Genomic DNA, 17,536 nt, shown 5'->3' on the forward strand with positions numbered 1-17,536 from the left:
TTACAAATGGTTTTGTACAGAAATATTCCATTTTACTTTCTTCCAAATATTCAGAATACTGACAAAGGCTGAACCTGTATAATTTATCAAGAAATAGCTGAAAAAAAAGTAACTTCTGCTCTCCTTGGTTTTATCATTTGTATAGTGTTAAAAATCCATTGTTGTTCAATAAATATGTATAAATTTACCAAAAATATGTCACTGTGTTTTTTCATCTAATGGTGACTTACAAAATATAAGGGAATAGGAAAGAAAAATAAGACACTAAACAATGAAACATAAGAGGCAGTATAAAATGAAGGTTTTTTAAGAAAATTTCAAAGCACTGAAAATGTTACATTTTGTTCTTTCCTTTTGCCAGGAACTCTTATATCTCTGAAGAATTACTTCCCTAAGATCAGAAAATGGAAATATAAGTGTAAATATTTAACAAATATTGCAAACATTAAACAAACAGGGCTGTGTGAAAGTATTTCTATTGCAGTATTCTTTTAAAAAATCATTTCAATAAGATCCTTTTAAAGGAGCTTTTATTTTGCTAACATCCCTCATTCAGGTTCCTGGAGAAAGAATATGTGGGCAGCAGTGACTAATTGAACTAGCAGCTACTAATTACCAAACAAGTTTGGACAGAGTATATTTATGATAGCCTAATGGAATCAAAACCATTGAATACAGTCAGTGTGAGACAACCTAAGAGGGCAATGGGGTTTTATCTGATGGCTTAGTGAGTAATCTGACTTTAATTAAAGTTCATTAACATTTGTTAGCTGCCTACTTTGTCAAGGACTCAGCAAAGCTACTAGTGCAAAGACAACTCAAAGTATCCCTTGCTTTGAGTTTTGTGGGGAATATAGACACATAACAGATCAATTCAGTAGGATTTTTAAAGTGTAACGTGTTAACTTCAAATACCTTCCTTTTCCCACAGTCTTCCTCATATCTGTAAGTAGTGACTCCATTCTTCCAGTTACTCAAGTCATCCTTGACGACTCCTGTAGTTTTATATTTCTCTACTCCAGCTAGGGGCAAATTCTGATGACTCCACCACAAAAAATATATAGAACCTGATCACTTCTCACCAACTCTACCTTTACTGTCTGGACAAACCTACTGTCATCCTTATTCAGATTATTAAATGAAAACCAATCTGTTCTCCCTGCTTCTATACTTGTACCTTCCAAATCTATTTTCAACAAGGTGGCAAGATCGCCCTACAAGCTTAATCATGTCACTTGTACAAAATCTGCTGATTGTTTATTATTTCACTCAGTAAAATCTAAAGCCTTGAGAGTGGTTGATAAGCCCCTACCAGACCTCTTCCCACTCTGAGCCTTTCATCTCAGCCTCCCTGTCCCCACAGCCGCACTTCACTGTGGCTGCACTGGTTTACTTGCCCTTTCTTGAATTTCACTTTTGTCTCCCAGCCTTTCTTCCTTCCTGCTTGCTGTCTCCTCTTGCTTGCAGAGTGTTTTTCTCTTATTCTCTCATCACTTTTGTTTACTCAAAGTCACTTTCTCTGTGAGGCTTTCTTTGCACACCCTATTTAAAACTATAATCTTCCTAATTTTTATACTACTTCCTAACATATTTTTCTCTATAGCTCTTTCCACCATCCGATATACTAGCTTTGTTGTTTGACTCCCCTGACTTGAATGTAACCTCCACGAGGGCAAGTTTTCTTTTGTTTTATTCACTGTTGTTCCTCTGGCACCTAGAAAAGTGCTCAACACATAGCAGTCTCTCAATAATTGTTGAATGAATGGCTCTCCTTTTTGAAGTACTCGCCAATCCTCTAAAGCAAATTTTGGGATGCTCTTACTGAGTGTCCATAAAAATTATCACATATATAAACCTTATTTGTTCACATTATGCTGTATGACTGACTCTGAGTTTAACTATAGTGACTGGGACAGCAACCAGATTTATAGCCCAGTGTGAAATGTAAATGTGACATCCCTTGTTCCAAAATTATTAAAATTTCAAGATGGCAACTGCCAAGTATTAAACCGAGTGTGAAGCTCTTCTAAGGGTAGGTTGTGTGCCCCTGAAGCTAGCCCTGTAGAGGAACTATACATGTGTCTCCTCATCTTCACATTCCAAGAGCTAGTAATGATCCTGGCACAGAGCAGGTGTTCCATAAATGCTGGTTGACTGAATGCACGTATCCTTATCTAGAAGAATTTGAAAGCATTCCACTTACATAGTACCATCAACAAAACAGCCCCAAATTTTTAAAACATAATTGAGATGAGGAGCATGAAGCAAATTAAATGTGTTTTTGTCAGTGATAGGACAATTTGAAGGGGTAGTCAGGATTAGTGGTTGCTCTAAATTCTAACTATATTGAATGGTTCACTTTTGATCTAGATTGATTTCCAGAATTTACTAGGTTTTCTATCACAAAAATTTTTTAAAGGTCTAAAAAGAGATTATTCTGATCTACTCTGTTTTATCTTACCCAACAAGTCTTTATTTTATTAAAGGTGTAAACTGGCATCCTTCAGACAATATTCCCAACAACCATAAAGGAGATACATTCAATGGTGCAGATACTTTGTGAATTAACTGTATTAACTTAAAATAGGCAATGTAGTATTTAGAGAACACTTTTTGTTTCCTTGATGAAAAAACAAATATGTGTAATCAATCTATAATCTTTATTTAATTACCAATAAGTTCAACTCCCAGGTAGAAGAGAGATTTTTGCTATCAGTGTTCTTGGGGCATATTTTAAAGAAAGTAGGAATTTGAAAATGAACTTTAAATTCCAAGAAAATTTTCCTTAGAGAATATAAGGGATGTCTACTTACAGTTCATTTTTGAAAAAATAGGTATTCTATTTTCTTTTTTGCTGACTTGAGAAAACTCTACAGGTTTCTAAAATCTGCAATGTACTGAATAGATAGATGAAAAGAGATGTGGTTGAATTATTAAATGAAATAGAGCCTTCTCCCATCCAAGTACTAACCAGGCCCAATCCTGCTTAGCTTCTGAGATCAGATGAGATCGGGCACGTTCAGGGTGGTATGGCCACAGACGAGACTGAGCATTCTATAGAGGTAGGAGCAATGAAGGATCTACAACTATTCTATCTTTTCTTCATTTTCTCAAGATAAAGACAGCTTTTGCTATACAGGCAACAATGATATGATAATACCTCACATCTGTATAGTACTTTTTAAAAAAATTTTCAAAGGACTTTTTTCTGTTCTCACAATATCATTGTAATGAAAGTAGAACAGCTAGGTTATTTTTGTGTCCTTCAGAAAACTGCATGCACACATTGAAGAAAATTTAAGGAAAGAGAGAAGAAAATGAGTAAGTAAAGAGTATGAGAATCAGTAATCATTTGGCATAAATTTTTCTGCCATAGTTACACATTCATTGTTATTTTAATATTTTATTATTTCCACCAAAGTTATAGCCAAATCTCTATAATGTTAAGTTTATTACTCACTTGTAAGTATTATCAGAAGAAATAAAAGATTAATTCAGTATAGGTATCATGAAGATTTTAAATCTCTTAAAAGTCACTGTCATTTTCTTAAAACTTGCAAATGTAAGGTACATGTTATAATTGCTCAATTAATTAGTAGTTTATGAACATCTTATAGGTATTTTTTTCTACCTAAGAAGCTCAAAACATATGGTGGTACTTTATCACATTTTGAACTCAATATATGTGGTGATATCTTATGAATTCAGAAAATATGTCAAGGTAGAGTTCTGAACTGCAGTATATTTTGAAAAACCAAATTAATAAATATTTCATGGAGAGATATAATTTCAATAATGTTATGCTACATAAAACCAATGACTTTAGTAAGTCCTAAATTTATTAATGTAATTCAGAACTTTTTCTGGAATGAAAGAATACAATGTGATTATTATTTTAAAAAAGGATTTTATATATTTATTTTTATAGAAATGGGAACAGAGGGAGAAAGAGAGGGAGAGAAATATCGATGTGAGAGAGAAACATTGATTGGTTGCTGCTCGTACATACCCCGGCAGGGGACCGAACCCACAACCCAGGCATGTGCCCTCACCAGGAACTGAACCAGCAACCTTTTGTTTTGCAGAACACCACCCAACCAACTGAGCCACAGCAGTCAGGGCTACAATGTAACTATTTTGAGAATTAGCTGGTTTCTTCTGAACAAATTAAAATCCAAAGATCACATTTCTGCATATATTCTATTCTTGATATGTCTGAAGAAAGAGACAGTTAATAAGACTTGCAAAACCTGGAAGAAAAGGAAATAAAAAGAGCTCAATATGTAATCAGTAAGAATAATTTGTAAAGGTAGTGCTTACTATGTAACTACCAAAATGCAAACTGCTAAGAGAAAAGGGATTAATTAGGTTGAGAATTTTCAGAGTAAGGTACATATGATTGTGAATGAGAAGTCTGTGGAGTGAGTCTCTAAAGTAACTGAGTTATCACCAAGTTCATTTATAAAGGGGACTAAGGAATAGACTGTTCTATTTAATAACATGGGCTATCATTGGGCTAGCTGTCTTGATGAACTGCTAATCTTTTTTTTTGTTGTTGTTATTGTTCACCATTTTTCTAACCATATCATCAAGTGTACAAAACTGACTCTTTATAGCAGAAGATCATGATAAGTGGTGTGTAAAAGGTAGATAGTAACATGGATTACAGATATCATCCCTCCTCGGTCTTGTCTTCAACTTCTCAGCATGAACTCAAAAGCATTTCAAAATAACTATATTAATGCTTATTAAATGTCTTGGCTAACCGCTTCATCTTCCAAAGAACATATATGCATAACCCATAGATACAGACAACAGTGTGCTGATGGCCTGAGGTAAAGGGTGGTGAAGGCTGGATGGAGGTGAGCAAAGGGGGAGAAAATGGGGACATCTGTAATAGCGCAAACAATAGAAATAAACAAAAAAAAGGGGTATCTTGGTTTACCATCATTTGGAGACTGAAACTGTCACCAGATGAAGATGATTTATGGAAATCAGTGCATTTGTGGATGGATAGAAAACTAAATTCAGTATCTTGCTTTGTCCAAACTACGCATTATATATTATACATTCCGATATTATAATCTGCACTGTAATAATCTATCCACTCACAGTTTTCTTGAAACCAGAGCCTTCACTGGCTTTCATCAATTGTCACTGAAACTAGAAAATGAAGTCTTGCTTCTGAATCTCAACTCTGCAGTTGGTACCCTGAAGGTCATGAGATATATCTATTTTGCTTCCCACTGTACTTCTAATATCTAGTATAGTACCTGAACCACTGTAGATATTCTCCACCCTTCAAATTTACTGAATGAATGAATGAATAAATAAATGAATGAGTGAATGAATGAGTGAATGAATGGAGTCTATGAGTAAATAGAGGTACTAGTGTCAAAATATCTGCCTGGATTTCAGAAGTTTGCCAACTTGCCAAAATGGTACTGTTACCATGTGAGATAGAAAGTATTTATTTTTCATATCACAAATTATAAATCAGTGAAATTATATGATACCTGCCACTTATTAACAGGCTCTACGAATTTGGTTGATTTAGGGGTATCATCTTCAGCTAGACCTGTACCTCTCTTGGTGATGATAATCTCAAGATCTTGGCTCCCATTGGATTAACTTTTCAGATTAGGTCTCTGGCTGGTTGTTCTGCAGTTTATTCTTAATACCACTTATACTTAATATTTTTTACCTTTAAAAATAGGAGCAAAAGCTTACCTCTGAAACCAAAAGTCCAAAGTTAATCCCAATTAACATTAAAACATTAGCTTGATACCATGTGATGATTTTATTTTCACAACCCTAAGGAAAGGAAGTTACTTAGAATGACTTGGAGATGCACATGGTTTCATACATAATTCTATTAATAAGAAAAAGAGACATAAAAATTCAAAATTTACCAAAGTCTAAAAAGCAACTCAATGTCTAACTGGAGACTGAATTTATTAGTCCTGATAGTTTGATATGATAGCAGAACACCTTGGTTACTACTTTTAAAGTCCTAAAATGTAATGCATTTAAAATCAGAAATTGATTGTCTTGAGAGGTATTTGATTTTGGGCAAACAATTGTAATTCCACAGGGTATGTACTACTGCCTAAAATGATTAATGCCCAAAAGGATGAGTTTTTTAAAAAAGCAATGCTGTATTAATCTATAAATAAATTACATAATTAAAGGGTACATCTTAAAATTAGAATAACATTAGCATATAAACTATACAAAGTATAACAAATTCTTGCAATGGAAATCCCTAGTTTGTCAATATTCCATACCTGTGAATAGCAGTTGCTCCAGGTGAACCTGTACTCTTGCTTCTGCCAAATTTATCTAAATACCACCTCTGTTATGGCTGAAGTGCCCTCCCTTCAGTTTTTGCCAATCCTCACAACTCTTTAATACTGGTATGGCGGCTCTCCTACCAGTCCTGAATACCAGAGAGTTCCCAATAGTGCCTCCTTCCTCTGCACAGATTTGGGAGGGAGGGTTGGGGGGACAGGTTGATGGTATCCTCAGTTCTAGGGGCGCTTAGGTCACATGCTTCCAGAAAGTTTGTTTATTTATTATATACCTGAGATAATACTGCATTCACCTAAATATGAGTTCAATTGAGCGAAGTTACTTAAGAACTTATTCACTATAAATAACATTGGTATTATATAAAAATTTGCTCACAATTCTAAATCAACTTGCAAAAATAAGGTACTGCAAATACTTGCAACAGCTTTGACTTATTTTTACCTCTAGGTAAGTTGCATTCAGTGGCTCATCACAAAACCAATCTCTTATTGTAGAATTTGTGCAAGAACATGGTATCTGTTCTGAATTTTCTTTATTCTTATTCTTTATCCAATCTGTGTAATTGTGTTGGCCGCAACACTGCAACTAGAAAAAAGATTCTAGGAATTATAAAATAAAATATTAAAAATGCAGTTAACTACATAATTCCCATTCACAGTAGTGTTTTTATGATGAATTTATCAACTTATTCTCCATTAAAATATAGTGAATAAAAAAAATAAGTACATTTCTATTTGTGTATTACTTTGTTGCTGCTATTGTTGATGCTAACCAGAAGTAAAGATCTCCACTACATAAGTGGGCTATATTTGGCTGAAATTGTTATATCTGAATTTATTTATAGGAACCCAGGATGAAAGATACGCTTGATTTACTAAAGCTATAAACCATGCTTAAGGCCAAAACATAGACGAGAGAATCACTTTGGGCATATCTTCCTCCTAACTGTAGCAGTTATCATTATATTTATCCTCAATACTCTGCCATATATGTTTAATATACATAAAGAGATTCAGGGTTATATCTACTTTCTTTAGAATTAAGGTGAGATATTAACTTTCAGTTTTGTATTGTGTAAAAAATTGCAACAAAGAACCAAAAAAGACAATAAGAAAAATAGTCATGGAGATAGTTAAACATCTAAAAAAAATCTCATTTCCAATTCTATCAAGTTGAGTTGGGAAAATGTAAAAGCAACAGCTCATATATTTGACATCTAGAAAATAAGAGAATGTTGGAATAAATATTTGTTTTCCAAACTTGTTACTGAAAGTTATAACATCAATCCTGCGTAGGTCATAACATGTACCAACAATCTTGGCCTTTTTGGGAAATGCTGAATGACTGAAATACAGCTTCAGAGTTTGGATATTAAAATTTAGTTCAACCAATCAAAACTACATATATTATATCAATTATATTCATGGATAGGAGCTGTAAGCTTGGTTCCCATTAATTATAGTAATGTCATACATAGAATATTTTCCTACTTATCCGTTTATGACCCAAAGAAAAAGATTTCAGTTCTAATACAATCTGAAAAGGCAATGCATGCAAGATCACATACCTTAGAGAAAACATTTATAATTACATTTCAATACTTCTAAAATGCATTTTGGTTAGTAAATGTACTAAAATAATGAATTATTTCTATGTGAAGCATCTAGTGTAATAGTTAAGAATACAAAATCTAGTGCTAGATTATCTGGGATTGAATCTTAGCTCTTCCACTTATTAGCTGGATAACACTAGCTCGGTTACTGAATATCTCTGCCTTTCATATATAAAATGAGAATAATAGTTTGATATCTTTTTTTGGAGAATTAAATGAGTTAATATATGCAAAGCACTTACAAAAAGGTCTGGTGCTATGTAAATGTTTGTTCTTTTCTTTATCAAGCACTCTGTTCGAGATGCTGGTCTGTTCCTGTAAATTATTTGGCTGACCATACCAATTTCGTTCCCTGCCCAGAAAGACCTGAACTGTTAAATAATAATCTTAGCAATGTTAACTAATAAGTATTAATTGCTTCCTATGTCCCAGATTCAAGGCTTTCTCAATGTTCTCTATATTACTTCACTTATTCCTGCCAACAAGAGGTAGGGGTTATTCTGCCCATTCTACTAACATGAAGAGTGAAGTTAAGAAAATTACTTATCCAGGTTCACAAAGCTACTGTGTGGCAATCCCAATATTCAGGCTCAAATGGGAACCATCATGTTGCTCTGCCGCCAGCCAGCAGGGACTGTGCTCAGACTTATTTCTCACGGTGCAGAAGGACAGATGATTCTCCTTGGCAGAAGACCACCAACACTTTTATAAGGAAACCAAGTTAAAATGCACGTCGATTAAATCAGAAAATGAACTACAAGTTCCAAAAGGAAGATAAACCTAAGATCTCTAAGTCTGGACAATGCAATTATACCCAGTTTTTTTGGAACAACTATGAGAACATCTCATTCCTCTTTTCCTATCTCCTACACTTTCCTATATTGCTCCCTACCCTACAGTGCGTTAGTTTTAGTTTTGTGTTTATTTGTCTTACTGTTTTCTGTAAAGCATTCAGAGTTGTCCACTTAGGTATGTCTTCAGGCACATCTTTAGACCCGTACTGAGAAATGACTAAATCCATTTCATCATGCCATGCTTGGCGAACCTGTTGAAAATTGTATTAAAAGTGAAATTTGGATGGAAACTTTTCTTGCCTTCTCTTAAAGGAATATTTAAAGTCAGTTTGTTGATTTCTGCTTATGTCTAAATGCATTTTTTTCTCCCTTATAACTATTTTTAGCAATGTCAGTGTTCATGTACTTGGTCTTTAGCATTCAAAAGTAATGGAGACAACTAATTGAACAATAAAAAAATAAACAAACATTAACATATTGGAATAAAAAAAAATTCTAGCTCTTACCCTCAAGAAAATGTTAATAGGACTTCTATAACTGACTCCTAATTTGGTCCTCATAAGATGTCAAAAGTTAGAAAGTAGAGATACTCTTTCCATGTTATAACTAAGGAGACAGATATTCAGAGAATTTAATTATTTGCTTTGTTTACAGGAATAAGGAAGAGGAGCTGAGACTTCTAAATATGGTTTATTTAAATTCTAGTCTAATGACTTTTCATTGTTTTATGCTGTCTTTAAATAATGAAAACTAAATAACTGGTGGGAATACCATAATAATTAAAACACCTGTAAACCCTTATGAGTTACTTATGTACCTATGCTTTAATATATTAAAGATTAGAATAATATAAAGTGTTATTTAGAGCTATAAGTTTTCTAGCTTATTCTCTAAGTTAATTTATATTTAGAACAGAAAATGAAATTTTTCCATTTTATAGTGTTGCAGGGAGAGGACAGACTCCTGTTCTCATTTGCCCTCTAAGGTAAGTATGCATTATTTGGGAGATCCAAATGGCTTACGAATCTCCCCTTAGTACGTAAGAGTACAATGAGTTTCATAAATAATCTGTGTGACCACAATATAAATAAAATTCCCTCACACATATTCAATTTGGTGGCATCCATTGAAGCCCTAGTGCATCTCCCACACTGAGTTAGGCACTGTTAATGACATAAGAGCTTTAGAAGCTCATAAGAGCTTAATCAACTTTGTAGATTAGATGACAAATCAATATAAACAAAGCTGTTATCTCTCGGATGAGCGAGTTTGAAACCAGGCTCTGTCATTTGGCCATGATATATTTAAGCAAGTATTTTTTTGCTTACAAAGCCTCAATTTCCTGTTCTAGAAAGTAGGACTAACAATGCATCTCGGGGTTGTTGGGAGGATCAGCAATATAATGCCTGGGAAGTGCTTATCACAGTCTCTGGTATACGGTGGTTATTATTAAATGATTGTTATTATTAAAGTAGATAGGAGTATGTGATAACACTTACTAGTAAACATGGGTGACATTGATAAATTACACTTATGTGTTAAGGGTCTTTAGGTATTATATTCAGGTTTTACCACTAGTTCCAAAAGTTAGAAGCTGATGAATTGAGACCTGGTGCTTTGCCACCAAGGCAGCTTTACAGGGCTTACCTGCTGCACACACACACATTCTGGATGTAGAGAGAAGAAATTTTAGCTACAAATGCCAGGCCCTGGGTCGTTAGATACTCAGGACAGATGCTAAGTACAAGAGAGCAAATAGAGTTGGAGGGCAGTGGGTGTTATATAGAAAGATTCTGTTGGAGTTTGGCAATTAGGGGTTTACACATAGAGAGAATTTGAATGCTAGGAAGCAGAGGAATTAGTCAGGGGCCCGCTTTAAGTTAATAAAGGGAAGTAAGAGGGTTCTTATATAGCTACTCTATGACAAGAACTTTGTAAATTGTCAGTTAATGATAACTCTGTAAGGTAAGTAGGCATTAACCATACTGCACAGATGAAGATGTAGGCTTTGGGCTGCTAGGTATCTAGTCATATGCAAATTTTATGACTTCAAGTCCATGCTCTTTTCACTACAGGACAATCTCCCATGATCCAAAGACAGACCTTGATTGTATGGAAACGGACATTTCACAGAGGATTGAAAGTAACCATAGATTGTAATAGGTAGGTTTTGTTACAAAAAATTTTTTCAGGCAATTTATTATGTGCTATATTGAACTTACCTAATTAATTTAACTATATTACTCATGGCCATACCTCTGCAAAACCCATTAATTATTCAGTCCATCTTGATAAAACTGCAAATTTCAAATTAGTGCAAGGTAAAAGCTATTTCTTTATAAGAATAGAACGTAGTAAAGTGCCTGGGTCAGCAGTGGTGGCCCGGGCAGCCCAGGGCCAATTGTGTACCTCCCACACACCTCACCTTCTCCTCTTCCCTCACATTCTTTGTTATTTGTAACATTCTTAATCTTCTACAAACAGAGTAAGTCTTCCAATACCAAACCCAGTCTTCCAGTCTGATACCTGGCCTCTTTCTGTATAGAATTCAAGTACTTTCATTGACTTTTTATTTCCCCCAAAGACATTTATCTTTAGCTTTTAGTATAGGCTGTTGGGTCTCAATAATCTAAGGTACCAAATTTTCTTTAGATTTCCAATAAAAGGATGATCTTTCCATACCTCCTCTTTCTTTGTGAAGATGAGTGCTGAGAGTGCAACCTGAGCGCCACAGGCCCACATTAACAGCACTGCATACTGAAACAAAAGAAAAAGAGATAACAGCTGTGCTTCTAACATATTTTTTAGATGCTTCAATGATGGCAAAGTACATCAGATGAAATATTCAGTCTTAAAATATGCATAGGTATTGCTAAAGTTTCCTGTTCTCATATACATGAGTGAATTATTAGAAGAAAAAAAGCAAAAAAAAAAATATCAGTGAACATTTGGTTAAGTGTAAAATAGAAGGAAGTGATAGTACTTCCTGAAATGCTCACAGATTATCCAGTATAATGGAGTTGGTGTTTATACTGTCTTCATTCAGATTTAAAACTGACACAGGAGGAAATTTAATTAGTCAGTTCCCTTGACAAGTGTAGACTAAAACTCAGTATCCAGAGTGACCACCCAGATGGTTAGTGCTACATAAAAGGTAAGTATCTTTGCTTTCTATTTAGCAAGACACAATGACTGCCATTAAATTTCTTATCTTCTTGGTAGTACAGTGTGTGTAAATTAAAATTAATTATATTTAAAAGAAATGTTAAAAACTATATTCCACTTAATGTGGTGAATTGTGGTCCATACCTTCCACAAGTATGGTAAGTTGCTCATGTTAGGTCTATTTTCCCGATCATAATTTATCTTTTTATATAACATGCATTGGGATAGAGAGAGTACTAGTCAGAAGCTAGAGTCAGCAGTTGCATCTGTCTTTGTTAAATGATAAATTGAGATCTCAGTTATAAGATAGCTTCCTTATATGGCATGCACACAAGGAGAAAAGGCGCTGACTATAGGACATATTTTCTTTTGCTTGCTGAGCTATAATGCTCATTGACTTTAATATACTTTATTCTGATATTAGTTTTCATATTCTTAAGTTTGGTTAATTGTTGTTCACCTTTGAAGGTGGATTCATATTGACTTTGTGCTAAAAATTAATATGTAATTGTGTGAGTGCTGAGGTGCAGATTTGATCCATGGAAATCTCCATAAGAAAATTCTACCTAGAACACTTTCTTGGAACGGGGTGCTTCATTTGTCTTATGCCCAAGAGCATACTGTACAGCTATGCTTTGATAACATAAATCATTCAACTCATTTCTGTGACTTGGACACTCAAAAGCGAAGATACACATTCATGCTGTTGAAGTGAAATACATACCAGAATTAGGAGCCATCTGATTTCATTGTGAATTCCCAAATAACCCAAGAGGCAAAGAAAAACAATAGCTGATCCAGTTCCAACCAAAATTCTGAAAATATATGCTATCAAGTGATTATTTTCATCTGTAGAAATTATAAAATAACTTATTATTAAATAATATTTGTTTTCCATTTAGTAATAAATGCAGCAATCTAAATTATTCCTAAACAGCTGTTGCTAAACACTAGGATTCTCTCTCTCTTTTTTGAAAGTTTATTTTAGACCCTCTTACTTGAAAAAACATCATTTCTTCCTTTAATGACATCATGGAGAATTTCTTCAGTTTCAGAAGATCTCTTCACCTTTACCTTGTCTTTGTTGTCTTCCATAAAAGACCACTTTTTTTCCCCTAAGGTGAACTCTTCTACAACTAATGTGTATCCAAATATTTATGTATTTATTCATTCCTCAAGAAGTTTTTAAGTGACTAAAATGTATAGGTTAAGTTACCCTGGGTTTATTGCTAATATGGCCCAATTAAAGCTATATTTTATTCTCTCCACATCTAGATTAAGCAGTCTGTGCTAGAGGATTATATATATTCAGTAGGCTAACTGTTTAATGCTATGGCACAGACTGTAGAACACTAAGTGCTCAGTAAATGTTAGTTTAAAAGCAAGAAGAAAAAATATATTAAATATGCCCTAAGTTCTATGGGAGAGGCAGTGGTGTGCTGGAGCAGAGTTTGCTCTGGCTCATAAAAGGCAACCATTAATTTTTTTGTAAAATATAAAAGCCAGCTCAATTCACACTGACTAAAGTTGGCCATCGTGGGAGTAGTTAAACCATAGAAGTCAACAAACACCGTAAATCAAAACTCTCCAATCCAACACCAGTTAAACATTTACCAGCACATGTTTGGGTACAAGAACACCTACTACAGTAGGGGGAGGATTTTGGAGTGTCTAGGGATGTCCAACCCATGGCCCATGGACCACATGCCCACCAGGATGGCTATGAATGTGGCCCAACACAAAATCGTAAATTTGCTTAAAACATTATGAGATTTTTTTTCTGATTATGTGTTGCAATATATTTTACGTGTGGCCCAAGACAACTCTCCTTCTTCCAGTGCGGTCCAGAGACACCAAAAGATGGGACAACCCTGGTAGACAGTCAAGATTATTGGAGAAGGTAACTCCTGAGCTTAGGCTTTAAATGATAATTAGAAATATCTACAGTGGAGTAGTAGAAGCATCTGGGGACTCAGAACAGCACATTGTGTGTAGGAAGCTCTGCTTTGCTGCTGCTTACAATAGGAGGCTGGTAGACTGGAAATATTTACAGGGGCCAAATTATGGGCACTTTGTATGGTGTTTTCTAGTCCTCCTCACTGGAATTAAATTTCATGAGGGCAGGACCTTTATCTTTCTCATATATTACTGTATTCTCAGCTCATGGGATAGTGCCCAACATGTAGAAGATGCTCTATAAATGTATTTGTCATTTGAATAAATAATGGCAATGGAGAGCCAGAGAAAGGTTTTAATGTTACATGGTTAAATTTGCCTGTTAAATTAATTACTTCAGTAGCACTTGGAAGAAGACTGAGAAAGGAGATCAGGCACAAGTCTATTGGGGGCTATTACAGTGGTAAAGGATAGATGGGACTTTAGGTGGTATGGTGTTATTACAAATGGAGAGATCAAGGCAGAATACTTTCAAAAGAGGTAAATTAATTGAATGATGGGATAAAAAAAGAGGGGACGGCCCAACACTTCTTGCCCCAAACTAGTTATTTTCAGTTCCACATCTTGAAACCTTAAGTGAAATTTCACTAAGTATTAATACATGAGTAATGGGTACAACTTTAGCCTTCCCTCTTTAAAAGAGAAAATCACTTGCTTTCTACTCTTTTCCGCATCTCACAGCCTAGAAAGTAAACTTGGTGTTGAGCCAGTGTCCACCTGGCAATCAAGGACAGCTTTAGGAAATTGCACAGTAACGATATAGAAAGAACCTGGGTTCCTGAATGACTCAGCAATCTCACTCTAGTTTGTTACATTAAATATCCATTTTGTTTGGAAAAAATCTTAAAGGATAAGTTTCTAAATACCTTGGCAGGAGGTTATTCATAAAAAAGAACATGAGGATTAATGAGAATTATCTGTCATGTCCAAAATCAAGGGGAAAAGAGAAAAGAAAATGACTTACTGCACACGAGTTACTACATTATTAAATTAGATATTGTATGAGAAGTCCTCAGCCCAGTGTCTGACGCAGTCAATACTACAAAAGTGGAAGTTACTATGTCTTTATTGGGGGGAAAGGGAGATAGAAAGGTCCACATACCCATTTTCTCTGAACAAACCCCGAATGCACTCAAACATCATGAGTATTTTCCCATAAGCAAAGTATACAAAAGTATACAAAGTGAAGAGAATAAAGGTTCTAAGCACTTAGAATAGCTGAAGTTTAGCTAAATTAGTCAATATTTTGTAGCACTGTATTACATATTAAACCATTTCATTTATCTTTATTTTTCTTATAAATATATTTTTTTCTTACTTGATATCCACTAAGACATAGGTTGGCTCTATAGCACATGCTTTTGCTGTATAGTTAATGATTAACAGTGCTATTCAGTAGAACTTACTGAAATAAAGGGAAAGTTCTATATCTCCACTGTTCAATAAGGTACCCAATGCCCAATAGCCACATATGGCCATTGAGTGCTCCAGATGTGGCTTCTTGCCTGCCAACCACTGATATTTATATCAAAATAATACTTAGGCTATTGAACTTCAGTCCATGGTGACCATAGCATATCATGATATGGTAAAATAAGGACAATGTAAAGATTTAAAAATTAAAAAAAAAATAAAGTTAAATGTATTCTTTTATTCATATTTAGAAAATATTTTAAATATATTTAAATAAATATATACAAATAAAAACATTATATATTAAAAATTTAATAAATCCTGGACACATGCAAAAAATATCTGTACCACCACACTGGGAAAAATATGGAGATGCATTTGGGCCTTGCAAAAATCAGAGTTGCATGATGTCTCTCTCTTATCTCTCTCTCTCTGGAATCTGACTCCTCTCACTTTTTCCTCTGGACCAGCTGCTGCTGTGCTCAATTCTGTCTCGCTATCTTGGCTACCTGGGGTGAGGCTAATCCTAGAGTCTTTTAACCTTAAATTCAAAATTCTATGGGAAATATGTGTATTGAGATAAAATTGGCATAAGACATTGTGTAAGTTTAAAGTGTAAAATGTGTTGGCTTGATAAATTTATATATTATAACATGATTTCTATAGCAGTGATAGCTAACACCTTTAGCCTGTCTCATATTTATCATTTCTTTTTGTGTTGAGAATAGTTAAGATTTAGTCTCTTAGTAACTTTGAAGTTTATAATACTATGTTGTTGACTATAATTACTATGTTGTGCATAAAATCGTCAGAACTTACTTATCTAGTAATCATAAGTTCGTACCCTTAAACAACACATCTCCAGTTCTCCACCACTTAACCCCTGATAACCACCATTCTAATCTGTTTTTACAAAGTTAGTTTTTTTCAGATTCCACATATAAGTAATATCAAAGAGTACTTGTCCTTCTCTGTCTGCTTTATATCACTCAGCATAATACTTTCAAAGTCCACCCATTGTGTCACAAATAGCAAGGTTCCCTTCTTTCTCATGGCTGAAATATTATTTATATACGTGTGTGTATACATATCTATCATATCTTCTTTAAATATTTATTCATTGATGGACATTTAAGTTGTTGATATAGGGAATGTATTTTATTCCTTCTTGCCACTCTTCTTTGCGGGAGCCATAATGCCAGGCCCAAATCAGAAAGAAACGGCATTTACTGGTAACTGAATTTTAAAAGAGATTATTTATCTTGGGCAGTGAATCTATATTGCTCTTCATTATCTTTTGAAGTTTACAGATTTATAAAGGTCCAGAGTTAGCAGAATAATAAAAATCTTCCATTTCTCTCATCTCTCTTGTCCAAAGTTTCTAGGTTTCTCTCCCCCAAATCTCTTTCTTCTTTACGGTCTTAGATTTAAGTCCTGTCATTTAATAAGATGTTTCTAAAACCAACTGACAAAGACCTTCAGTGGAGAAACTGAATTTTAGAGAAATACTGCCACCTGCTGAATAACTCATGCATTCACTTGTTTAAAATGAAATGGCTTTGTTTTCATTCAGAGTGAAAAAGGAAAATAGATACATACCTAGACCAGAGAAAAAATTATTTCTATCTAATAAAAGCCATACACTAAATCCCATGAGTAAAAGTCCAAGAATCTGCAAAAAAAGTCAATGTGATTTTTAGTAATTGCCAATAAAAATATGAAAATGCATTACATTTTCTAAATAATTTTGAAGTCTTACCAAGAAAGCTCCATTAATGAGATGAAGAAAGTATTTTAAAATTAATAGTTTGCTTCTCCTCAACATTCTTTTCCTCTCCAGAAACTGATGATTCTGAAAAGATAACCACAATTTTTACTATAAACACTCGCCATAGTAACTAACAACTTGAAATGATTCCGCCTTCTAATGTTGTTTATTTTTACACTTTTCTTTCTTTAAAAAAAAATTTATTTATTTTTAGGCAGAGGGTAAGGGAGTAGAAAGAGAGGGAGAGAAACATCAATGTGTGGCTGCCTCTTGCATGCCTCCTACTGGGGGCCGTGCCTACAACCTAGGCATGTGCCCTGACTGGGAATCGAACTGGCAGCCTTTGGCTTTCAGGCTGGCACTCAATCCACTGAACGAAATCAACCAGAGTTATTTTTACATTTTTCTTCTTTTACAAGTGGGCAATGTAACTTTCTCCTCTGCTCTCTCAAATATAAGGATATATTGAATCTAAAAGCAGTACCTATCCTTCTCTGTTTGCCTATCTTGGCTAGG

At 34.4% G+C, this 17,536-nt stretch overlaps 1 protein-coding gene across 1 annotated transcript; it reads right to left on the reverse strand.

Moving 5' to 3' along the window:
• Positions 1-4,181: 4,181 nt before the first annotated feature.
• Positions 4,182-17,077, reverse strand: TSPAN19 (tetraspanin 19). Its single transcript, XM_054579833.1, has 8 exons — positions 17,012-17,077; positions 16,852-16,924; positions 12,608-12,732; positions 11,401-11,475; positions 8,859-8,969; positions 6,754-6,897; positions 5,731-5,814; positions 4,182-4,250 (listed from the first exon to the last, which is right to left on the reverse strand). Exons 1-8 carry the CDS (start codon positions 17,075-17,077, stop codon positions 4,182-4,184), a joined length of 747 nt encoding a protein of 248 aa, XP_054435808.1.
• Positions 17,078-17,536: the final 459 nt, after the last annotated feature.

The sequence above is a fragment of the Pteronotus mesoamericanus genome, unplaced genomic scaffold, assembly GCF_021234165.1.
Source record: "Pteronotus mesoamericanus isolate MK-2021 breed Mesoamerican mustached bat unplaced genomic scaffold, CSHL_Meso_final contig_56, whole genome shotgun sequence".
NCBI lineage: Eukaryota > Metazoa > Chordata > Mammalia > Chiroptera > Mormoopidae > Pteronotus > Pteronotus mesoamericanus.